The sequence below is a fragment of the Leguminivora glycinivorella genome, chromosome 26 (assembly GCF_023078275.1).
Source record: "Leguminivora glycinivorella isolate SPB_JAAS2020 chromosome 26, LegGlyc_1.1, whole genome shotgun sequence".
NCBI lineage: Eukaryota > Metazoa > Arthropoda > Insecta > Lepidoptera > Tortricidae > Leguminivora > Leguminivora glycinivorella.
This window is the reverse complement of record NC_062996.1, coordinates 9,166,199-9,191,849: the sequence shown is the minus strand read 5'-3', so window position 1 is coordinate 9,191,849 and position 25,651 is coordinate 9,166,199. Positions and strand designations below refer to the sequence as shown.

The 25,651-nt window shown below is 38.4% G+C and overlaps 2 protein-coding genes across 3 annotated transcripts in view; one reads left to right on the top strand and one right to left on the bottom strand.

The window, feature by feature from the left end:
* LOC125239766 (1-phosphatidylinositol 4,5-bisphosphate phosphodiesterase epsilon-1-like) overlaps positions 1-25,651 on the bottom strand; it is a 234,420-nt gene that overhangs the window by 71,384 nt on the left and 137,385 nt on the right. The window contains exons 21-23 of the mRNA XM_048147438.1: positions 22,812-22,921; positions 21,965-22,089; positions 18,757-18,904 (exon numbers count right to left, since the gene is read on the bottom strand). Coding sequence (XP_048003395.1) covers positions 18,757-18,904; positions 21,965-22,089; positions 22,812-22,921 — 383 coding nt within the window. The remainder of the gene's footprint in view (positions 1-18,756; positions 18,905-21,964; positions 22,090-22,811; positions 22,922-25,651) is intronic.
* LOC125239765 (cleavage stimulation factor subunit 1) overlaps positions 1-25,651 on the top strand; it is a 35,357-nt gene that overhangs the window by 4,513 nt on the left and 5,193 nt on the right. Inside the window, exons 5-11 of one of the 2 annotated variants that reach the window (XM_048147437.1) lie at positions 3,138-3,229; positions 5,025-5,163; positions 5,963-6,123; positions 7,338-7,488; positions 8,901-8,994; positions 10,204-10,354; positions 16,819-16,910. In XM_048147437.1, the coding sequence (XP_048003394.1) occupies positions 3,138-3,229; positions 5,025-5,163; positions 5,963-6,123; positions 7,338-7,488; positions 8,901-8,994; positions 10,204-10,354; positions 16,819-16,909 (879 nt within the window). In that variant the 3' untranslated portion in view covers position 16,910. Of the gene's footprint in view, positions 1-3,137; positions 3,230-5,024; positions 5,164-5,962; positions 6,124-7,337; positions 7,489-8,900; positions 8,995-10,203; positions 10,355-16,818; positions 17,300-25,651 lie in introns of those variants that run through there. The other variant, XM_048147436.1, reaches the window with a different exon arrangement.

Genomic DNA, 25,651 nt, shown 5'->3' with positions numbered 1-25,651 from the left:
GTTACTCGGCAACGGAGATCCGCTCCGTTTGCTCCGTGTGATTCGGCTACGTGTAATTAAGATACGTAGCTACGTGTACACGGAGATACGTATCTTATTTATACGTAGATCGGATCCAGTCGTGACCGTGACGTTTAGTGTAGATTTTATGCGTGTCACTAAGACCCCCGAATGTAATGCAAGGGGCGAGTTTTTAATTTCAGTTTCCATATTTTTGCATTTTAAATAAAGTTTTAAGAGTGATCAAAAATAATAAGATGCAAATATTATCATCATCATCATCATCATCATATCAGCCGAAAGACGTCCACTGCTGGACATAGGCCTCCCCCAAAGATTGCCACAATGACCTGTCCTGCGCCACCCGCATCCAGCGGACTCCTGCGACCTTCACCAGGTCATCAGTCCACCTTGTTGGGGGCCTACCCACGCTTCGCCTTCCGGTACGCGGTCGCCACTCGAGAACCTTTCCGCCCCAACGGCCATCGGTTCTACGTGCAAATATTATTTTGGAGGCAAAAATAATAGACCAGTACAAATTGTAAAAGATGTGTATCAAAAGAATTCGCGTATAATCAACGTATAAAAAAATAGGTAAAATTCTAATTTTCATTCACATGACACAGACTATAATTAATCAACTTTTTTTAAATAATCTAACATGTACAGTCAGCGTCTTATAGTTGGTAGTATCCGAAGTAGTCAAATAGTTTGTTATTTTTGCTTTCACTTAACTTCACAAACAATAGGAACACATGGTACTTAACAGGTAAATCCCAAAGCCTTGAAGGTATTTATTATCAATGGCCCGCAAACTATTGTTTGTTATCTTTATCTGCACGTGCAACTATTTCTTAGTATTTTCACCGACGAAAGACGGTTGTCCAGCCAGTAATAATATTTATGAACAACAATTTCACTTAAAATACTTTTAAATTGTTGAATTGGTCTACCTGTAGCATTTCTTACTAGGGAGTAAATATTAATTAGAGATATTAATATATTTATTTGGATGGACTTTCATATTCATCGACATCCCCATGGAGGTACCTAGTACCTACCTGAAGTGCGATTTTTGATTCTCATCGGGTGGCTTATTTCGTACTAAATAGTCATCGGCTGCATACAAAACAAGGCACCGGTGAGATTCAAAAATCCCACCAATAGGTGGTATTGGTGGGATTTTTGAATCTCACTGGTTTGTTTTGTACAAACTCATAATGTCTGGTTATCAGAGAACAGAATAATACCAATATGTAATTACTTAAAAAACATCTGGAATCAAATCAATGCAAAGACCACTAGTATAACACATAATGCGAAGGGTCCGTTCGACACTTACATTTACAAGCTCTCTTTCAACAACCGAGCGGAGCGGAGCCGAAGCCGAGATTCGCGGGAACGTAGCCGAATCCAGAAACGGATACGTATCTTTGACGTGACCGTGTAGTACGGGATCTTAGCACCGCCGGTGCTAAGGCTACGTAGCTACGGTTCCGCGTGTAACACGTATATCACAATCCCTAGAAACTACATCGCGCTTATTAAGTAACGTCTGAAAACTAATTCTGTTGGCACTGACTAGAGATGGGCCGAATATGGACTTTGCCGAATACGAATATTCGGCCGAACATTCGGTTCAGCTCTTACCGAACCGAACATTCGGCCGAATATTCGGTTACGCCATATTTTTAAAGCGGATGTTAAGATTAAAACTATGAAATGATTGATAATGTTTATACATACTACAAGTATGTTCTTATGATTTAGTGGATAACTAAAACTTAGTTAAAACAACTCTGAACTCTTCTCAACTCTTAAACTACGGTTGTTTTTACATATTTTGATGTACCTATTCATTATCTCTTTTTAGTAGTTCCTTGAAGCTACTAAAATAGGAGCTTATTATCCAATGGAATACGTAAGATCTTCATTAGTTATTTACTTTGTTTATTCGGTAAATATTCGGCAATGCAACCGAATTATTCGGCCGAATACGAACATTGAAAAACTTGCCGAATATGCAGAATACCGAATATTTACCGAATATTCGGCCCATCTCTAGCACTGACTAACTTTTTACAAGCCTTAATCAACTTGCCTTGTTAGTATGTTAGTTTCGGTCAAAACGTAGAAGCTAAATTTAACCCACTTCCCGGTTTTCAATTGAGCTGAAATTTTGCACACATGTGTGATATGTAAATCACGTGCCAATGCAATATTATGGTATCATGGAGCTGATCTGATAATGGAGCAGAAAGGTGGTCATAGGAACTCTGTTATGAAACGTCGTATCCCCATCGAGTAAGGGGTTTTTAGAAACGTCTCGGAGCAGTAGATGACTGTTGAAGGAAAGGTACAGTCAGCGATAAAAGGGGTCACTATCAAGTTTACCTTATCGCTAAACGACTATTTCGGCTAGATGTCAGAAAATTTAAATATACAGTCAGTATAAAGTCAATTCAGCTGGGATGACATGAAAGTAGAATACTCAATCAGCAAAAAGTAAATTTAACTGGATGGCTAAGACTTAGAATGAATGAGTAGCCAAACGTCTGGAAATATACATAGTCCGTATGATTAGCATATCTAAAAAGCCAAAAGTGTAGTTAGTTAATTGACGTCAACACAGAACTATTCAGTTGACGTTTTGCTACTGAATAGTTCTGTGTTGACGTCACAGAACAGACGTGTATGTAACAGAACAGTTCTTATTAACAGTGCGAGAAGGTTTGAATTCTCAAGACACTTAAGCATTTTAAAACCAGACGTTTTGCTAACGGGTCGTTTGGCGTTTATTCTATTTAGCAATAAAAACATTAAACAATCCAGATTTTTTGCTCCTTGACCGTTTAGCGTTCATGTCTGTTCTGTAATACAGACATTCGAAGATGAAGATGTTTTGCAGTTAGATCATTTTAAATTGTTACGTTTTAAGATCCAGACGTTTTGCTAAAGACACATTTAGCATTCATGTCTACGTAGCCACAAAGACATAACACAATCCAGACGTGTCAGCTATATAGTCTTTTAGCGATAAGGTAAATTTGATAGTGACCCGATAAAAGCTTGTGCCAAAAAAGAAATATATTGTATTGTATATAAATATGACTACTTATATTATGTTTTAATGATAGATCTTGGATGTGGAGCGTATGCTGGCCAAATCAGCCCCGGAAGAAGTGGACCCGGGCAGAGAGCAGCAAGGACACCCTGTTATTAGGACTCTGTAAGTACTATTCTATTATAATCGAGATACAATACAATACAATACAATACAAATCCACTTTATTGCACAACCTCAGAAATGTACATAGGAACACACACATTACAATAAATTTTATTACAGAGGTAAACAACAGGCGGCCTTATCGCTAAAGAGCGATCTCTTCCAGGCAACCTTTGGGTAGTGGAAAAAATGGTATTCATAACTTTAACTAATTGGGAGGTGCAAAAAAACTAAATTAAAATTAATTGTAGCTAAAAAGCATATACCTACATAATACATATAATACCTACACATACATATACATACATACTGCTTACATATTATATACCTACATACATATATTATAATACATACAATATTTCGTGCCAAACGTGTAAGTGGAGATCATCATCCTCCTTGCGTTATTCCGGCATTTGCCACGACTCACGGGAGCCTGGGGTCTGCTTTGACAACTAATCCCATGATTTGGCGTAGGCACTAGTTTTACGAAAGCGACTGCCATCTGACCTTCCAACCCGAAGGGTAATTAGGCCTTTGGAATTAGTCCGGCTTCCTCACGATGTTTTCCTTCACCGAAAAGCGACTGGCAAATATCAAATGACATTTCGCACATAAGTTCCGAAAATTCATTGGTGCGAGCCGGGGTTCGAACCCGCGACCCCCGGAACGAAAGTCGCACGCACTTACCGCTAGGCTACCGGCGCTTTATACTCGAGATATAAGCAATAAATAAATAAACATTGGGTATACCTTACACAGATCAACTTAGCCCTAAACTAAGCAAAGCTTGTGCTATGGGTGCTAAGCGACGATATACGTACTTAAATAGATAAGTACATACTTCTATACACAGAAAACATCCATGACTCAGGACCAATATCTGTGCTCATCACACAAATATATTTGTATAGGCATAGTTAAGTGACATCTAGTGACAATCACGCGTCAAATAGCGTAAATTATCAGTACTGCTACTTGTCAATAATGTCGCGACGAACGAAGAGTCTAATGCTCACCAATTTTTAGCTAAAATTACAATAGTATTAATCAGTATTCTGTTTTCAATTCCTTCTGCTTGTAATATAAGTTGTAAACTGTTCTTATATTAAGTTTTTGGCAGAAGAGACAGTGTTGCCACCTAGTATCGAGTAGTGGTACTGATAATTCACGCTATTTGACGCGTGACTGACGCGTGATTGTCGCTAGATGACACTTAACTATGCCTATACAAATAACTCGCATTTACTGATGTATTTTATTTTATTTTGTTTCATGGAAAACCAACAGCGCTATATGTATCTAAAAAATTACAATAAAAGTACAAAACCAATTTTATTACAGGTTCTCACTTATAGCTACATAATAAATTATGAAAGAAAAAATGTATGCCCAACTTAATCATACATCCAAATTCCCATAGCATGACAGTATACGTAGGTACAGATGATATATTTATACTAAGCAATAATGTAACAAAAACATTAAAAAAAACACAAAAAAAGAAGAAGAAGAAATCTTTTGGTGTCTATCTGCCTATATTCAATAATATGCCGCTGCCGAGCCGTGTCGTGCGTTAGAAGTTTCATCAGACATGAAGTATTCAATGAGTTTATTCTTTATAACTGGTATGCTATCATTATAAAGGTCAATGTCACAGTTTATAAAAGCTCTATTAAGACTTATGCTTGCCCTGCACATGAAACTACAGACTATAGAACTATGGAGTTCCAACTCTTCCCGTTACTTATTCCTCAATGCAATTTACACAAATACTAATAATAATTCTTATTTACAGCTACGATCACACAGATGAGATAACGGCCCTGGACTTCCACCCTCGTGAACAGATCCTAGTGTCGGCCTCTCGCGACTGTTGCATCAAACTGTTTGACATCACCAAGGCCAGCGCTAAGAAAGCTTACAAAAGCATTACGGTAAGATTTTTTTTTTACTATAAATGGGCTTACTCTTGACCACAGACTAGCCAAAGGCAAAGACGTGGCCTACGATGGAGTGAGCTCGCCCAGAAGATACCTTAGTATTAGTGTTTTTGGTATAATTCATAGTTAACTGGTTGCACGGTGGCTTATTTCAGAATACTGACAATAGGCTAGGCCTATACTTAAAATATTTTATGCAGTGCACGAAATAAAGCACCACGTAATTAGAAGAAAAACATGGACAGTAGTTATGTTTAAACATAATTTATATAAGAGTGCATAATTTATTTAATATAAGAGTGCATAACCTCGCCGTTAAACTTTGGTTTGGCGAAATAGTAGCAATAAGGATCTTTATAGTGTTATTAGAAATAAATGAAATTAAATTTTATACAGATTTTAATATACATGATTTATTATGGGACCAATGCTGAAATATACAATAGTACATTACGATACATTGGTAATTAAATTAATTATATTTAATAAGTCAAAGACAAATATAAATAGTAAATGAATTCCCCGTGACGTCATTCCTCAGTATTTCATATTAATTCCATATTAGCAAATCGTTTTGACAGTTCTTAAAAAGAAGCTGATTTGACTAGTAGGAAACTAGCCTTTTATATGTGTATTGTTTAAAATCGCGGGTTAAACCTTGGTACAGCAGAAATACAAAAAAAAAACTCTAATTCAAGAGATTAAAAGCGTTGTCACATAATAAAACTACTCTATCGAAGTATCGAGTTCAATATATTTAGTTAAATAGGTAATACAATATCTTCTTCTCTAGGACGCCGAGCAAGTCCTCTGCGTAGCTTTTCACCCACTCGGCGACCATATAATAGCATCGACCACCCACCCGGTGATACGTCTGTATGACGTCACCACCAGCCAATGCTTCGTGTGTCCCGTACCCAGCCATCACCATACTAAACAAGTCAATGCTATCAAGTAAGTATCAAAACCGGTCTATTTTCTAGAAAATATTGTAAAAAAGTTCGCAATATAGAATTTGGCAATTTTTTGGTGGAATCGCGTCCAATTTAAAGATAATCTATGAATCTTTGACCAATAACGTGGCAGCCATTTTGAATTACCGTGTCTTTGGTTCGATTCGAACACTTTCGAAAAGCAATGCTGCGCGCAGTCCGGGAGTGGTCCACGACAGTTTTCAGACGTAACAGCGCCATCTACCATGATATTGAGTAAACTTTCTTGTCTACTGCAGAAATAGTTATATTTAATTTTGTAATTTTATAACTATGAAAATCAATGCTAAAAGTGAGTATAATATAGCGTCTGACACGCCCGGTCATACGTCTGTATAACGTCACCACCAGCCAATGCTTCGTGTGTCCCGTACCCAGCCATCACCATACTAAACAAGTAAATGCTATCAAGTAAGTACAATAAAAATTATGAAATATACGTTAAATCTCGGTCCGGGAGCGCTCCACGACAGTTTGCAGTTGTGACAGCGACATCTACCGTAATATTGGGTAAACTTTCCTGGTTCCTGCAACTATAGTTAGGAAAATAAGTTCGCTATTTCAAACTTGAACATTTTTGGCCCAATCACTATGAAAATTAAAGTTAAAAGTGCGTACAGAGTTACTCAATGTTATCAAGTAAGTACATATTATAATAATTTTTAGGTTAGTAAGTTGGACACTTGCGCACGGGCCGATAGTGATTCATGACAGTTTTCAAACTTAATAGCGCCATCTACCATGATATTGGGTAAAGTTTCTTGCTTGCGACAATAATAGTTATATTGAATTTTGACGTTTTTGACCCGATCGCTATGAATATCAATGCTAAAAGTGAGTATATAGCGTCTGACATGCCCGGTCATACGTCTGTATCTACGAATCTTTGACCAATAAAGTGGCAGCCATTTTGAATAACCGTTTTGAAAAGCAACGCTGCGGTCCACGACAGTTTTCAGACGTAACATCGCCATCTACCATGGTAAAAAATATGTAAAAAGTCGCAATTTTGAATTTTGACGTTTTTGGCCACTATGAAATTCAACGCTAACTTAAAGTATAGAGCGTCTAACACCCAGTCGTGCGTCTGTCTTAAGAAGAATTTTAAGAAGAAGAGTAAGTAACATCAGGTAACCTGTTGTATGAACAAAACCTATTTAACCTATTTTTCCCCAGATTCTCTCCGAACGGTAAATACTTCGCCAGCGGCAGCGCGGACGGCACTGTCAAACTATGGGACACAGTCTCAAATCGCTGTTTCAATACATTCGTCAACGCCCACGATGGATCTGAAGTTTGCTCTGTCGCCTTTACAAGAAACAGCAAGGTTAGTGTACAAAAACGTCCATAGATGGCGCCACCTCTGAAATAGAACGCGCTAACGATGTGTTGGCGTAGAAACATGGCTACTGAACTTGTATAGTGCATAATGTTGTCGAGAGATGGCGCCACCTCTGAAATAGAACGCGCTAACTTTATATCGACTTGGAAACACGACTAGAGTAAGTAGTTCATGAATTTGTCAAGAGATTGCACCACCGTAGATATTAGACTTGTGCCGTTTCGTTCGTTGATCGGAGCGCTCCGATCTCGTTCAATCGCTCCCACGAACTAGTTCGCTCTTTTAGGTCTTTTGCTCATTTAGTTCAGACAGATCAGTGACCACTGCGGTCGGAAAGATCAGAACGAATGGGACCAAATAGTGTCAAAATGATATGAATAGTCAACAGATAGTAACATTCCAGGCCGAAAGGTTGTAAGCAAGTTGTAAGTAACCGAAGTTTAATATGAAAACTTGACTTTTTTTTGTTGCTCTGCTAAGTAGCTCTCGCTCTCGGTCGGCGCAGTCACACACTCGTTCTTGATCAAACCGCTCGCGTTCGCCGATCCTATACTGAACTAAATGAACAAAGACCGATTCTCAGAGCACGGAAAGATTCAGTTCATTTCGGCCATTGATGGGATTTTATTCCTAACAGTTCACAGTTCGTGAACGACACAAGCCTAGTAGATATCAAACGCTGAACTATTAGGGGGTGCACACGCGGGCGATAAAATCGCTCTGCGACTTTTTTGTTGCACACATGTAGTCTATGGGCTAGTATGAAAATGCCCACACCGGCAAGTGTGCCCACTCTCATACCAGTAGGCTTGTGCTGTTTCGTTCGTTGATCGGAGCGCTCCGATCTCGTTCAATCGCTCCCACGAACTAGTTCACTCTTTTAGGTCTTTTGCTCATTTAGTTCAGCCAGACCAGCGACCACTGCGGTCGGAAAGATCAGAACGAATGGGACCGAATAGTGTCAAAATGATACGAATAGTCCACAGATAGTAACATTCCGGGCCCAAAGGTTGTAAGTAACCGATGTTTAATATGAAAACTTGACGTTTTTTTGTTGCTCTGCTAATTAGCTCTCGCTCTCGGTCGGCGCAGTCACACACTCGTTCTCGATCCAAACCGCTCGCGCTCGCCGATCCTATACTGAACTAAATGAGCAAAGACCGAATCTCAGAGCCTGGAAAGATTCAGTTCATTTCGGTCATTGATGGGATTTTATTCCTAACAGTTCATAGTTCGTGAACGACACAAGCCTACATACCAGCCCATAGAATGGATGTGTGCGACAAAAAGTTGCAGTCTTATTTACTTTTGCACTTTACTAATATACTTGCGTAACTACCAAACTATTATTTTATTTGAATATTATTAATCGTTTAATATATCTTATTTTGTTGCAGTATCTCTTGACTTCCGGCTTGGACTCCTCTATAAAACTATGGGAGTTGTCGAGCAGCAGGTGTCTTATTCAATACACCGGGGCGGGAACCACTGGTAAGTTACCATATTTCTCATATACTTAATTAATTGTTCAGGAAATACTGTATGGAGTGACAACACACACTTTCCCATTTATAATATTAGTATGGATTAGAGATGGGCCGAATATGAACTTTGCCGAATACGAATATTCGGCCGAACATTCGGTTCAGCTCTTACCGAACCGAACATTCGGCCGAATATTCGGTTACACCATATTTTTAAAGTGGATGTTAAGATTAAAACCATTAAATGATTGATAATGGTTACACACGATACTACAACTATGTTTTTATGATTTAGTGGATAACTAAAACAGTTAAAACAACTCTGAACTCTTCTCAGCTCTTAAACTATCTACGGTTTTTTTTTTAACTTTTTTTACAAAACAATTGTATTTATATTATTACGCATAGGTTTCTCTCTTTTTAGCAGTTCCTTAAAAAACTACTAAAATAGGAGCTTATTATCCAATGGAATACGTAAGATCTTCATTAGTTATTTACTTTGTTTATTCGGTAAATATTCGGCAATGCAACCGAATTATTCGGCCGAATACGAACATTGAAATACTTGCCGAATATGACGAATACCGAATATTTACCGAATATTCGGCCCATCTCTAGTATGGATTATAGGCTTGTGCTGTTTCGTTCGTTGATCGGAGCGCTCCGATCTCGTTCAATCGCTCCCACGAACTAGTTCACTCTTTTAGGACTTTTGCTCATTTAGTTCAGCCAGACCAGCGACCACTGCGGTCGGAAAGATCAGAACGAATGGGACCGAATAGTGTCAAAATGATACGAATAGTCCACAGATAGTAACATTCCGGGCCCAAAGGTTGTAAGTAACCGATGTTTAATATGAAAACTTGACGTTTTTTTGTTGCTCTGCTAATTAGCTCTCGCTCTCGGTCGGCGCAGTCACACACTCGTTCTCGATCCAAACCGCTCGCGCTCGCCGATCCTATACTGAACTAAATGAGCAAAGACCGAATCTCAGAGCCTGGAAAGATTCAGTTCATTTCGGTCATTGATGGGATTTTATTCCTAACAGTTCATAGTTCGTGAACGACACAAGCCTAATGGATTAACTAACTACAAATTAATCAATTTACTTAATACCCAAAGGAATGAATGAAATAATTATAATATGTCTTCCCTTCTTCTTCCATTCTTCTCTTAGTGATGTAACAGTATTTTAATATTTTTATTTTGTCCCCAGGCAAACAAGAGCACCACGCCCAAGCCATATTCAACCACACAGAGGACTACGTCATATTCCCCGACGAGGCCACCACTTCTCTCTGCACTTGGCACTCTAGGAGCGCTTCGAGGGCTCAACTCATGTCTCTAGGGCATAATGGGGCTGTCAGGTAAGTTACATAATGGCATAGACTTAGAATTATTAAACTAGATTGTGGAATCACATTTTTTGCCATACTAAATTGAACCTTATCACTGAGACAGAAAGGTGATCGTATCAGACTAGCGAAAACGGTCCACATGAGAGGGCATTGTTTGGGCTGGTGTCCCTCTCTCACGTGTGGCCAGTGTTAATGAGGTTACCATAGTAGTAATATTCTTATCTGTATATTACCTGACTTTATAACTTCTTATATTATTTTAGGGTTATATTCAAACTAGGGTTTCGATATATTCCAAAGAATTGGAAAATAATTATAATGTAATTATTTTGATGCCAATAAATCAAAGATTTGTATAATTCAAAAATATGTTCAAATGGGTATTAGTAGATTTGGTAGTAACTTTGAAAATTGACTGGTATCCCCAATGTATGACAGTGATGACGTCACTGAATAATGTTGACATTGTCAGTAAGTGCGAGAGGGACACCAGCCCAAACAATGACCTCTCATGTGGACACACTTTTTGACCTAACTACTCATTCTGGTTTAACTGTAATTCTGTGCATAATGGTAACACAGTGGAAACAGGTGTAGTACGGGAAGAAATCAAGTCAAAAACGAGTATAACGCAGTCAATAGTCAGATGTAACGCAGTAGAAACAAATGCGATAGAAAATAGAGTTCAACACAAGTGTAACACAGCGGACATGTTGCTGTAACGCAGCGGACAATTGGTGTAACGCAGCGGAAATCCTGGTGTAAGGCAGCGGTAACACAGTTGAGTTGAAAGTGACTTGGGCCCGTTTCTCGAAAGGTACAAGTCTTGTATTACAAGTGTGTTTCCATGGAAACCCATACGATTTGACAGTTCGCGCACTTGTAATACAAGGCTTGTACGTTTCGAGAAACGGGCCCAAGGTCATTGTAACACAATGGATGCTTTGCGACACACTTAGCGGTAAAGTTACTGTAACATAGCGGTATCTTAGGGGACTCAACGAACTGGAACAAAGTGTAATATGGTGGTATATCGTCAATACTTAAAAAAAAACTTGTATCTTCGTTTGTCAATGAAAAGAAAATTGTAGTAAGTATGTATGGAATGCATATAGACTTACTGCGTTTTAACTTTGAGGAGCAGCGTGAGATACGAGATTTTTTAAAAGTAGTGACGATATTAGGGTTGACAGAAATGGTCAGACCTATTTGCTAGGTGCACGACTGATACTACCCGAATTTTGTGGGTATATTTTTATTATATCTTAAAGAGTAATCTTAGTTTCATCAACTGCAATGAATATTCAAGATTCAACAATATGTTTTAAGAGGCCGGTTCGATGGGTAAAAATTCAGTATCTGTCAAATTACCCCATTTACACACACTAACGCACGTCACACTCACCAACATACTTTTCGCACACTACCGCAATTTATTGGAAGAGGTCAGTGACCCTCATAGAGGAACTTAAGACAGGTCTATAGTTTTACTGAAGATCAGTTGTAACGTTACAATCCCATCAAAAACATTAATGTGAAATGTGAGCCAAGTTCAATATTATATAAGTATGCCTTGGTTGTTGACAATGTTGACGTAAACGACAAAATCATTGAGATCTAAAGGGTGCCAAGTTCAATGGCCAGTCCTCAATTTTTTTTATAACAATTGATAACATAAAATATCATTTCTTATGCATTCATTCGTTAACACACACACACAAAATAAACGTTACAAATAAGAAGACGTAAACAAGAAGACGATGCTACGAAATGGTCTAATCTTCCGATCAGACCATCCGGTGAAACAATCACGATAGGTCACAAAAATTATAGAAAACATACATTATAGAAAATTACAGAAGCATATAGATTATAGAAGCAAGTTACATTATATAAAAAAAACACACAAATTATACTAGCACTACAGGCTTTTTAACCTAAAACTGGTATTAAAAATATTACCACTTGTATCGTACCATCATATCGGGTCAGACACCGCTTGGCTGAACTTTAAACCGGCTATTGCAACCAGCACGGGAAGCATGGTCGCGCGATAGACGATAAAATATCAGGCCGTCCCTATCGCACTATTAGTAAGTGCGATAGGGACGGCCAGATGTTTTATCATTTATCGCGCGACCATGCTTCCCGTGCTGCGCCACAGTGTAATGCTACGCTACGTGCATTAACGTGACAAACAAAACAAGTCGAAAGAACTGCAAATCACGCCTGTATACCATAAAGGGGTAGGCAGAGCACATGAACTACTCAAATTTCAGTGCCACTCTGCTCAAATTTCAGTGCTACTCAAATTTCAGTGCCAAGGCAAAAAGGGGTTGAAAGACAACGAAAATTGTGACATTTCAGTGACAGGATGCCAGCCTCTCGCCTACGCCACAATTTAACCCGTATCCCACAGTCGACTTCTACAACACACACGGGAAGAAAGGAGGTGGTGAAATTCTTGCAAAACTAAAATGGATTTTTATCAAATTACACACAAAATTATACATTTAACTACATAGGAGCAGCATAGCTACATAGGGCAGTTGGTAGTGACCCTGCCTGCTGCGCCGCGGTCCCGGTTTCGAATCCCGGTAAGGGCATTTATTTGTGTGATGAACACAGATATTTGTTCCTGAGTCATGGATGTTTTCTATGTATATAAGTATTTATATATTATATATATCGTTGTCTGAGTACCCACAACACAAGCCTTGTTGAGCTTACCGTTGGCTTCAGTCAATCTGTGTATTAAGAATGTCCTATAATATTTATGTATATTTATATTTATTTTATTTATATTGTATTTATAGGAAGAATCATTAAGGGCGAGAATTACAAGAAGAGCTAAGATAATGCGAATGAAACTTGACCTAAGTGACAAGTAGAAATATAAGTAGGTAATCTACAGGCAACTTGTGTCATGTATACAGGTTTCCTGGTTAAGTTGGTGGCTGTGCAAGTATTCTATAAGCTTTGTTTTGAAAGTGTGAATACTTTGCAGATTCCTCAAGGGCGGCGGAATGTTATTCCAACACTTCGAACTTTGGTATTTATAACTTCCTCAGAAAGCTGCCGCAGCGTGGCGTGGCGTCAGCAAATGGATTCAACATTGACGGCGGTCGCGAAGCTTAATACAAGATAACTTATTAAAAAGATATGCAGGCGATTTATACTTCAAGACTCCGAAGAGTAGACAAGCCAAATGAAGCTTACGACGATGCAGCATTTTGAGTAAATTATGCTGATTAAGGAAGGGAGTCACGTGGGCTCTCGATGGAATATTGAAACAGTAGCGCGCACATGCATTTTCCAAATGACATCTATTGAGTATGAAACCAATTACTAGGGCTAAAAAAATATGATTTTCCATATGTATTCGCAGTGCGCACTGATGACTATGCCGCAAGTTGGTATGCGATTGGAAGATATAACTAAAACATAGGTATGCGACCCGATATGGACCCGTTACAGGCACAAAGTATAAGTAAAATGTCCTAATAGAACCAGTTAAGTGAAAAAGTTTTTTTAGTAGAACTAAAGTTATAAAAAAATATCAGATTGTTTCCTTTATATTCACCTAATGTTATAAATGCACATAATAATTATGTATGTCGCAAATATCAATATAAGAGCCAAATTTAAGACGTTTATGTGAAATTGTTTTTGAGTTGTGAGGGCGCCCAAAGAGGCTCCAAATGGTTCGTGTAATATTACACACGAATCACACGATGCTGTCTGCCAGTTCGGTTACTTGAACTTGGCTTGACACGCTGCCGCGTGTTTAGACTGCGAACAGTGTCAATCTAGTGTTACCATATCACACGAATTCACTCCGATTATTTTTCAAAATTTATTTGTGCAAACACCATATAAAATTAAAATGTATTCTGTCCAACAAGTCTGTCAGTAAATAAGAACAAAGAAAACTATATGCGTCCTTTTCTTTAGGGTGCTAGAGAAAAGGATACCTATAGTTTTCTTTGTTCTTATTTACTGACAGACTTGTTGGCCAGAATACATTTTGACAGACTTGTTTGACAGAGTATAACTCTGGTCTAAAAAAAGTGCTTCGTTTATTCTAATTATAAAGCCTATTCCGCATGAATTAAAATAATAATTTTCGAAATTTAGTTAAAGTTGTCTGAATCTAAGGTTACGTGCATCGTGTGCAAACACCATTTAAAAAATATATTGAACATAAGAAAAATGTAATACACTTATTTAATGCATTACTTTTTTAATGCATGTCTGTCAAAGCAGAGATATATGATATAAAATAATTACTCGAACAGAAAATCTAAACAATTAAACATCAATTAAAAAAAAAAAAATCAAACGAAAGCATTTATTACTACTTGACAGAACAATTTTGTGATAAGAGAATGGCAGAACAATTAATAAAATCGCCATTTACGTAAATAATCGTTTATAGAATATAATTATAATGATTAATTCTGTTAGTTTTTTCATACGCCACACTGAATGTCTCTTCGCGGAAGAAAATGTGTCACGCATACACTGACACACTAAATAGTGTGACCAGTATAATGAAAATAAAGTCCAACGAGTTAAAATTAATTTTAAAACTTTTTCATTTTAATAAAGTTTAGAAGACAAAAAAATACCTAAATTGCTTGTAATTCTATCAAAATAACATATATTTTTTAATTTCTTAACAATAATAAGTCGTAAACAACAAAAAAAGACAATTTTAAATCGACACTCTTTCACACGTCACAATATTTATTTACCTTATTACTTTTGAACACATTCATAGCACTGGCAATCTTTTTGTATCCGTATATGACTTCTAGTGTCAAAAACAAATGTCATTGGAGCAAATTTGGCGACACGTCTGCTCTGAACGAGCTCGATCGAGCGTCTGAGTCCATAGAATCTGTTCGCAGTTTTGACGTTTGTATGGAAAACTTACGAAAGTTTATATTCAACATTGATTTTATTCGTTCTCTTTGTGAGGAAAAATATGAAAAGGTAATAATTCTGTAGTCCAGTTATGTAGCTTATAGAATAACATTATTTTAAAACTAAAAGACGGTCGTACATATTCAAATTTATCAAGATGCCAACAGCAGCCAACCGCATTTTAGTTACAATTTTAAGTAAGTATACATCTAAAATTGGAAGTGTTTCCTGATTTATATTACACACTATTTTGCATACACATACTTAAAGTTTATAATTATCAAGAAAGCCTTTTGTTTGCCTAAAAAGTTTTCGAAGTAATTGCCATTTGATTCGAAGTATTTTCAGACAGAAATTGATTTCGTTTAACTTCCATTTACTGTATTTTAGTAGCATAATAATACACATGTAAACTACTGAATTTTTAGTTTAGGATATAAATAATGCGACGACATCAATTCTAGCAGTCTAAAGCATACAGAATTGAGCTGAGCTCACTCAGACGTGACCACTATTTGCGGGTTTTCTTAAACGAGCGTCAGGAAAACACTCATAATTAATTCAGGGAGTAACTTTTCCTTGATGTCAACTACTGATTTTGTAGATAAGAAGACGCGCTATTTAAAACAAGTACTGTTCTTATCAATAAGTATATACTGAGACTAAAACCAGACGTAGAAAACTACCAATTTTGCGATTTTCTACTTTTTGACATTGACGGACTCTTAAGCATAGATTTAGAATTATTAAACTAGATTGTGTAGTTAGGTGAAAAAGTGTGTCCACATGAAAGGTCATTGTTTGGGCTGGTGTCCGTCTCGCACTTACTGACAATGTCAACATTATTCAGTGACATCATCACTGTCATACATTGGGGATACCAATCAATTTTCAAAGTTACTACCAAATCTACTAATACCTTATTGAAGCTATTTTTTAATTATACAAATCTTTGATTTATTGGAATAAAAATAATTACATTATAATTATTTTCCAATTCTTTGAAATATATCGAAACCCTAGTTTGAATATAACCCTAAAATAATATAAGAAGTTATAAAGTCAGGTGATATACAGATAAAAATACTACTACTCATTAACACTGGCCACACTTGCGAGAGGGACACCAGCCCAAACAATGCCCTCTCATGTGGACCGTTTTGTGTGAAAATGTGATTCCGCTGTCCCCTGTAAAGGTCTTTGGTTTTAAGGTACTATATCTACTTATAATTATTATTACGGGTTAAATTGTGGCGTAGGCGAGAGGCTGGCAACCTGTCACTGCAATGTCACAGTTTCGTTTTCTTTCAACCCCTTATTTGCCAAGAGTGGCACTGAAACTTGAGTAGTTTCATGTGCTCTGCCTACCCCTTAATGGGATACAGGCGTGATTGTATGTATGTATGTATGTATGCCTGTTGTTTACCTCTGTAATATTTTTTTTTGTAATGTGTGTGTTCCTATGTAAATTTCTGAGGTTGTGCAATAAAGTGGATTTGTATTGTATTGTATTGTATTGTATTATATTATTATCTCTTTTACAGGCACATCGTGCATTCCGGCACAGCGCCAGCCTTCTTAACTTGCAGCGACGACTACAGGGCTCGCTTCTGGTTCCGTCGCAACACTCACTAATGTTAGTAGAATCCTAGAATCCTTCATAGACTTCCCTTTTAAATGGATTTAAAAAAAATACTACGTCCGTGGCAAACGGGCATACGGTTCGCCTGATGGAAAGCGGTCACCGTAACCTATGAACGCCTGCAACTCACGGGGTGCATGCGCGTATTATTCATATCCGTATGAATTTTTTTATTTTTTTTTTCAATGTGAAAGTTCAGAAACCGATGATTTTACTAAATGTTTAACTGTAAATGGAATTAAAACATTTTCTAATTATAAATAAACTTAATGCATTCATGATTATGTATTGTGTATTGAAATAAATAGTTAATATGACTTAGTTACTTGTAAGAAATTAGGTTTTAAGTTACATAATTCTTAAAATAAAACTATTGGTGTACATTAATGTTTTCATTTCAAAATTTATCGTAAAAACGACCACAAGTCACAACTGTGCCACATCTCGGACACTGGCGATCAAATATATGAAAAAGGCGCGTTCCTAGCACACAGTCTAAGCTCGTGTAGGTGAACGCGTACTATGCTTGTATGAGTGAAATATTACAGGTCGACTGTTCACGTTTTTGACAGGCGGTAACTGTGAGGTAACCGAGAGTACTCTTTATTATACTGTGACTGTGGCCTGTCTTGCTATAGTCGCAATTGTCGAGGAAATATTGACGCTGAGGAACAATGTCATTTATACCACAGAATATATAATAGTACAAGTACAGAAGGCCCACTGCTTTGATGTTCACGAAATGCCGCCTTTTAAATGCCTAAAAAATTCTAACAAAGAAACGAGCCGCACGTGCGCGGCGTCGGACGATAGGGTTGCCTATGGATTAAAACGAATTAATACTCAGATAAAATATCATACTAGTTATTATATTCAAGTCTCGGGTACTCTCTAGGTATACGAGTATACATATACAGTATCAAAGAGGATCGAGTATTATAGAGAGTTACTGTCAAAGTAAAATGTGTAATCACAGTGCATAGACTGCCATCTCTCGACACAAACTTAAAACTTTTGAACCTCAGTCTATGACAATTTGGCCCATATTGTTAGCTTGATATGTGTTAAAATGTCAAATATTAATATTAGCGCCATCTGGCCGAGCGTTCCCCAAAGGTGTAACGCCATCTAGGCTACCGTACCTTTTTAGGGTTCCGTAGCCAAAATGGCAAAAACGGAACCCTTATAGTTTCGTCATGTCCGTCTGTCCGTCTGTCCGTCTGTCCGTCTGTCCGTCTGTCACAGCCGATTTACTCGGAAACTATAAGTACTACAGTGATGAAATTTGATGGGAATATGTGTTGTATGAACCGCTACAAAATTATGACACTAAATAGTAAAAAAAAGAATTGGGGGTGGGGCCCCCCATACATGTAACTGAGGGATGAAAATTTTTTTTTCGATGTACATACCCGTGTGGGGTATCAATGGAAAGGTCTTTTAAAATGATATAAAGTTTTCTAAAAAACATTTTTCTTAAAGTGAACGGTTTTTGAGATATCAGCTCTCAAAGTCGTAAAAAGTATGTCCCCCCCCTCTATTTTTATAACTACGGGGTATAAAATTCTAAAAAAAATAGAGGTGATGCATGCTAATTAACTCTTTCAACGATTTTTGGTTTGATCAAAGTATCTCTTATAGTTTTTGAGATAGGTTGATTTAACTGTAATTTTGGCAGGTGTATAAATTGACATAATAAGTTTATTATATTTGCTGCTACGGAACCCTTTGTGCGCGAGCCCGACTCGCACTTGGCCGGTTTTCTCTATGGCTTTGAGGTACGTTTATTTCTTAGACTATCCGTCTATACGGAGTTACATATGTCTTTGCTTAGACTGACCTGGCTATACAACTCGACTGAAGATTCTCCTTTTAGTTGGTGTCCTGTGAGGTAGGTATTATGACTGCTTGCGATGTAGTACTGGCTAAGAGGCCCCGACATCTCTTTGGCTTGTTCTCTGCTTTGGTCCTCGTCTTCTGAAGGTTTTCTATGGACAAAAATAAGAAAGATTTAATAAGTATAAGAAAGAATGGATCATAATCTGATCCAAGGTCATTTCCAAACTCAAATGGAATTGGGCGGGGCATGTTGCCAGGCAGAGTGATGGCAGGTGGACCAAAATGTTGACCGAATGGCCGCTATCGGATGTAAGAAGCGCCTGGCATCCGTTGGCTCGTTGGGTGGACGACATTCGAAAAACTGCAGGCACTTCTGGATGAGATTAGCCCAGGACCCGGATAAGTGGCGTACACGAAGGGAGGCCTATGCTCAGCAGTGGGCGATTAATGGCTGAAATGATGATGATAATGATGATGAATCTGATATTCAAATAGGTATTCATTAACCGTGTGGTGACAGGTTAAGAATTTCACCACCCCCTTTCTTCCCGTGGGTGTCGTAGAAGTCGACTGTGGGATATGGGATAAATTGTGGCGTAGGCGAGAGGCTGGCAACCTGTCACTGGAATGTCACAAGTTCGATTTCTTTCAACCCCTTTTTGCCAAGAGTGGCACTGAAACTTGGTAGTTCATGTGCTCTGCCTACCCCTTTATGGGATACAGGCGTGATTATATGTATGTAATATGTATGTTATATGTATGTATTCATTGAAGAACTTGCAAGAAAACTGCATTCTTTTCCACAAGTACAAATAGGGATGACGCCTACATCTGCTTAGTCGTCAGTTAGTGACGACTGCATTCTGCTTAGTCCGTCAGTTAGATCGTCCAAAAATACTGAACACATATTTTTCGCTTTTTCTAATTAATGAAAAAATACAAACATATAGAGCATCACAGTTCCGGAGTGGGGGCTTGTGACGTCACTTCTAAGTAAAAATTGTACCTAGGCGTGACGTCACGCGAAACTTCAACGCACTGTACCGTCGTCATTTTTCCTTTACGAGAAAAAAGAAAAAATACACGGTGTCTAAAATTATTTGATAATCCATAATAATTCATAATTTATTGCATAAATAATCTAACTGACGGACTAATTAGTTTTTTTTTAGTCGTCTCGCCTATTGTAGTAGACTAGACTTATTTCCTCATGTTAGTTGGTTAGTCGAAGATTTACTGCTTCGACTTCAATTAAAAAAATAAGTAAATATATTGATTGATTGATATTTAATATCTTTAATTTGGATTCGATGTCTTAAGAATTGACGATTTTCTGGCGAAATTTGGTTCGTTTAAGCATCGCTGTCGCACCGTGAACCTCTCGCCTCGTTTACATCTTCAGTTTAAAAATCTTTCGATCGCTCGGTTATCAAAATAACACGAAATATTTTTGTCTGATTGTGGAAATATTTCTTTGATTGGTTAAAGTTGAGACGCAAGTATGCGTTAGAGCAAATATTAGACGACCGGTCTGATTCAGTCGGTAGTGACCCTGCCTGCTATGCCGCGGTCCTGGGTTCGAATCCCGGTAAGGGCATTTATATGTGTGATGAGCACAGATATTTGTTACTGAGTCATGGATGTTTTCTATGTATATAAGTACAGATGTATTGCGAAAAGATTTGCCTTCGAAATGTTACGGAAACGTACGAACGTGTCATGCTATTTCAGTCAGTCTCAGTACAAGATGTACTGACATTAACTGAACTAGCATAACAAATACAAACGTTTCTGGAAGAATACGAAGGAAACCCTTTTCGAACTACATCTATATATTATGTATTTATCTATTTAAGTATGTATTATCGTCGCTTAGCACCCATAGTACAAGCCATAGAGTATATTAAATAGTATGGTATAGAGTTATCAGTCAAGGTTTTCGAATGCAGCGCCATCTATTATTAAGTTACGACAACTTTTCATGTAACTTTCCATGCGTAAAGGTTCCTTATAGCACAAAGCATGTGGACCCTTTAGACATGGAACGCCACATATTTATGGCGGGATTTGTAAATAAGTTTGATGTTTTCATTATGAATCTGAGCAAAAAAAAACCAATTAATTTTCCTAATTCCAAAATATAAATGACAATTTGCAATTTAATTACATATAATTAACCATAGAATGCCGTTCGCTAGTTTGCGGATGGTACAGCGACTTCTAACGATAAATGTGGACATCAAAAAATACTTACACATTTTACGACAACAAGTGATTACCCAGTTTGCGGGGGTAACAGTGACATCTAGTGAACAACTTGCACTACGGCATATAATTGTTTTTTACGCCCTCTATCGTTAATTTTCTTAAACATATCCTAAGTACATCGGATTTTATTTTATTTTACTTTATTAGGTACACCAAACAGATTTCGTACAAAATCTTGATAACAATTAAAACTTATACTAAGTGGCTTAAAACTAGCACGAGATCCAAAACAAGTGTACTCAGCATCAGCATGTTTTACAATTCAGCGGAAACAATACATATTTTAGCACTATCTAGTAAGTAAAACTACAATAGCAAACATCAGAGAACTATTAGGTAACAATTTAGCTAATACCAAATAAGGGAGTAATTAACTTAAGCTAAGGGTATACGCATCTAAACTATACGAGTGAGACAAACTTAAACATATTTAAACGGTAGAAGGAAAATTTAGCAGTCAGTGACAGAAGAAGATGAGCATGAGGAGCATGAGGAGGAGGTGAAGAGGACGCCAGCCAAGCGCCTCTTAAATCTAGCAATGTTGGGGTCAAAAATGTCAAAATGAATATGATTAGAAGCTAACTCGTTATATTGGCGGCACATTCTAGTAATGGGATTATAGAAAGAAGTCTTGTTTTTATATACTCTAAGAGCGAAAAGTTTAGTGTTGCGACCTCTAAATCTAGGTGTATTGAAAGTAATGGATGATAATAGTGGTGCAGAGTCAATTCTAGAGTGAACTATTTTGTGTAAATTTAAGAAGTCGCACATCTTACGACGTGCTTCAAGAGTTACTATTTAGATTTACTATTTCCTTTGACTGAAAACACCGTGGTACAAGCTTTGCTTAGGGCTAAGTTGATCTGTGTAAGGTGTCCCCAATATTTATTTATTTATTTATCTGCATCTCTTTCTTGCATATACCTTCGTAGAATACTTACGCGGAGAAGTTATTCCTCCTCTGTTCAGGCACGAATGCGTAGTTGTCTTTGTCAGTCAGGAATCGAACGAAGCCTTCGAATGAAAGGCAGTTCTCGGCTCTTAACGTGGGGTCTGGCTCGTGTCTCTGTGGAATAAAAATATGATATTATAGGCTTAACCTTTTAACTTAACATAATTACCTAAACGTAGTGATGTGCAAGTTGCGGAAACAAAAAATCCAAAAAATCTGGAACTGGTTAAATATGCTGTGAATATACATGGGGGAAATATTATGGGTAGTTCTTAAAGACCATCATTTGATCCATAATTTTCAAAACGCCCAGGGGCCCGTTTCTCGAAAGGTACAAGCCTTGTATTACAAGTGTGTTTCCATGACAACCCATACGATTTGACAGTTCGCGCACTTGTAATACAATACAAGGCTTGTACCTTTCGAGAAACGGGCCCCACGGGCCCATTTCTCGAAGCTACAAGTTACAATTTACAAGTGGTTTTCAATGTCTAATATGACAAGTTGGAAGAAGATTTCCGCTTGTAACTTGTAACTCTCAGCTTTGAGAAATGGGTCCCTGTACGTACCTACTGGCACATCTTGGACACTGGCGATCAAATATATGAAAGAGGCGCGTTCCTACGCACAGTCTAAGCTCGTGTAGGTGAACGCGTACCATGCTTGTATGAGTGAGATATGACAGGTCGACTGTCCGCGTTTTTGACAGGCGGTAACTGTGAGGTAACCGAGAGGGGCTTGGGCGGCACTTTCAGCGGGGAGCGGGAGTGGCTATACTGTGCGATAGTACTCTTTTTGTGGTACTGGTATGGGGTAAAATATGGAATTCGTATTACCTGAATAATATCCTTAAGTTGTTGTTCAGTCTTTGGTTCGCTTTGTCTGGTCTCGCAGAATTTGCCGAGGGTAGGCAGTGATAGCACTCTCCCACCCACGTCTGGGCAAGCTCCTGTTAACATAATTTTTTTGTCAAAAAACTGTTTAGAGACATTACAAAATGAAGCGGCGTTGGGCGGGCGGCGTGCCTGTCAAACAATAGGCTAGTTTCCTACTAGTCAAATCAGCTTCTTTTTATTAACTGTCAAAACGATTTGCTAACATGGAATTACTACGAAATATTAAGGAGTGACGTCACGGTCAATTCATTTACACATCTTTCTCTTTGACTTATTAAATAGAAATTATGTTTAAAAATAAGTACTGCCCATATTTTTCTTGTAATTTTGTGGTGCTTTATTTCGTGCACTGCATGAAAGGGGTGTTATAAGTTTGACGTGTCTGTTTGTCTGTCTGTTTGTCTGTTTGTCTGTCTGTCTGTGTGAGTGTGTCTGTCTGTAGTTCCTGAACGGATGAACCGATTTAGATTTAGTTTTTTTGTCTGAAAGCTGAGTTAGTCGGGAGTGTTCTTAGCCATATTTCATGAAAATCGGTCCACTATGTCGCGGCCGGGGGTTTTTCAAAATTTTAATTTTGTGGTTATGTTATAAGTATAGGAAACTAGCCTATTGAAGCTCGTACAGTATGTGTCCTAAGTCGACGCTGCGATGCTGAGCTTACGCCTTACACACACACCACACCTCGGACACTGGCGATCAAATATATGAAAGAGGCGCGTTCCTAACACACAGTCTAAGCTCGTGTAGGTGAACGCGTACCATGCATAGAGTATAATATTGAATAGTATGGTATAGAGTTATCAGTCAAGGTTTTCGAATGCAGCACCATCTATTATTAAGTTACGACAACTTTTCATGTGACTTTCCATGCCTAAAGGTTCCTTATAGCATATAAAGCATGTGGACCCTTTAGACATGGAATGCCACATATTTATGGCGGGATTTTTAAATATACTCTGTCAAACAAGTCTGTCAGTAAATAAGAACTAAGAAAACTAGAGGTATCCTTTTCTCTAGCACCCTAAAGAATAGGATGCATATAGTTTTCTTTGTTCTTATTTACTGGCAGACTTGTTTGACAGAGTATAGGTTTGATGTTTTCATTATGCATCTGAGCAAAAAAACCAACTAATTTTCCAAATTCCAACATTAACATGATTATTTACAATTTAATTACATTATAATTAACCATAGAATGCCGTTCGCTAGTTTGCGGATGGTACAGCGACATCTAACGAAAAATGAGGACATCAAAAAATACTTATACATTTTACGACAACAAGTCATTACCCAGTTTGCGGGGGTAACAGTGACATCAATTAAAAATTAAATATTATTATTTCAATTAAATATTCGAAATTATAACTAGACTGAAATTGTAATAATCTTAATTTAATTGTGTTAGATATGTGGGTAGTCTTAGAAAGACGGCGGGCTGCGCACCCACCGAAATCAGTCGAATACAGCTATCAATGTAAATGGCCGGTGTTTAATTTGTCTCCGCTTTCGGCTCCCTTATTCGAGATTTAACAGTGGCGACGACGAAAATATTTATCGGTTACGCGTGTGATAATGGCCAAAGTAACAGTTGGCACACTTACAACCTTTAACCACGAAGTGCATGAGTGGTCAGTGTATAAGGACAGGTTGGAACAATGGTTCCTCGCGAACGAACTCGATGAGGATGGAGACAAATCCGGCGCAAAACGTCGCGCTATTTTGCTAAGTTGTTTAACGGAAGCAACGTATAAATTAGCGCGAGATCTAGCATTACCTAAGGAAGTCGCGAAGTACAGTTACACGGACGTTGTTAAATTGTTCGATGAACATTTTGCGAGTACAAGTAAAAAGTGTGGTTTTGCGGAACGGTACAAATTTCATAGTGCAGTGCAAAGTTCAAACGAGTCCATGGCGGAGTGGGCAGCTCGCGTGCGGGGCCTGGCCGCGCATTGCGAGTTCAGCGCGGACTCGTTCGATGACCTGCTGCGAGATCGGTTCGTGCTCGGCATGGCGCACGGGCCTGAGCGAGATAAGCTGTTTACGACGAAAATGGCGGACGTCACATTGCAAAAAGCATTGCAAATCGCAGAAGGCATGAGGAGTGCGCGAATAGGATCACAGCAAGGTCGGAGCGCCACAGCGGGCGCGGCATCGGAAGCCGCGCAGGTCCCTCTGCAAGTCCTGAAAGTGTCAGCGGCACCGGCGCGCAGCGGCGGCGGGCCGCCGCGCGGGCAGCGCTGGCCGGGCGCCGCCGCGCGCGCCGCGCCCGACGCGGGCGCCGGCGCCGGCACCGGCGACGCGCGTAGCGGCGGCGTCGCATGCGGAATTTGCGGCTACACGGGCCATCAGCAGGATTCTTGCCGTTTTAAGCATCACGTTTGTAAACGTTGCGGAATTAAAGGACACTTAAAACGGGTGTGTTCGAAAGGAATGTCTCGGCAGTATTACGTCGAGTGCGGCGCTGATGATGACGTCGATGTAACTGGTAAGCATGTGGTGTGCAATATTCGCTCAGTACGTGGTGAACCCATGAAGGAATCTGTCGTAGTAAATGAAAGTCCTATAACTTTTGAGTTAGACACGGGTTCTCCGGTAACTATGATACCGGAAAGTACTTATAAGTTGTTATTCTATAACTTCCCGCTGAATCCGCCCGATAAGCATTTACATACCTATAACGGAGGGCCTATAGATATTTTAGGTACATTAAGCCTACCATTTAGGTATAAGTCGGTGACTAATGTCATTAGGGTTCAGGTACCACGGGGCGATGGGGCCTT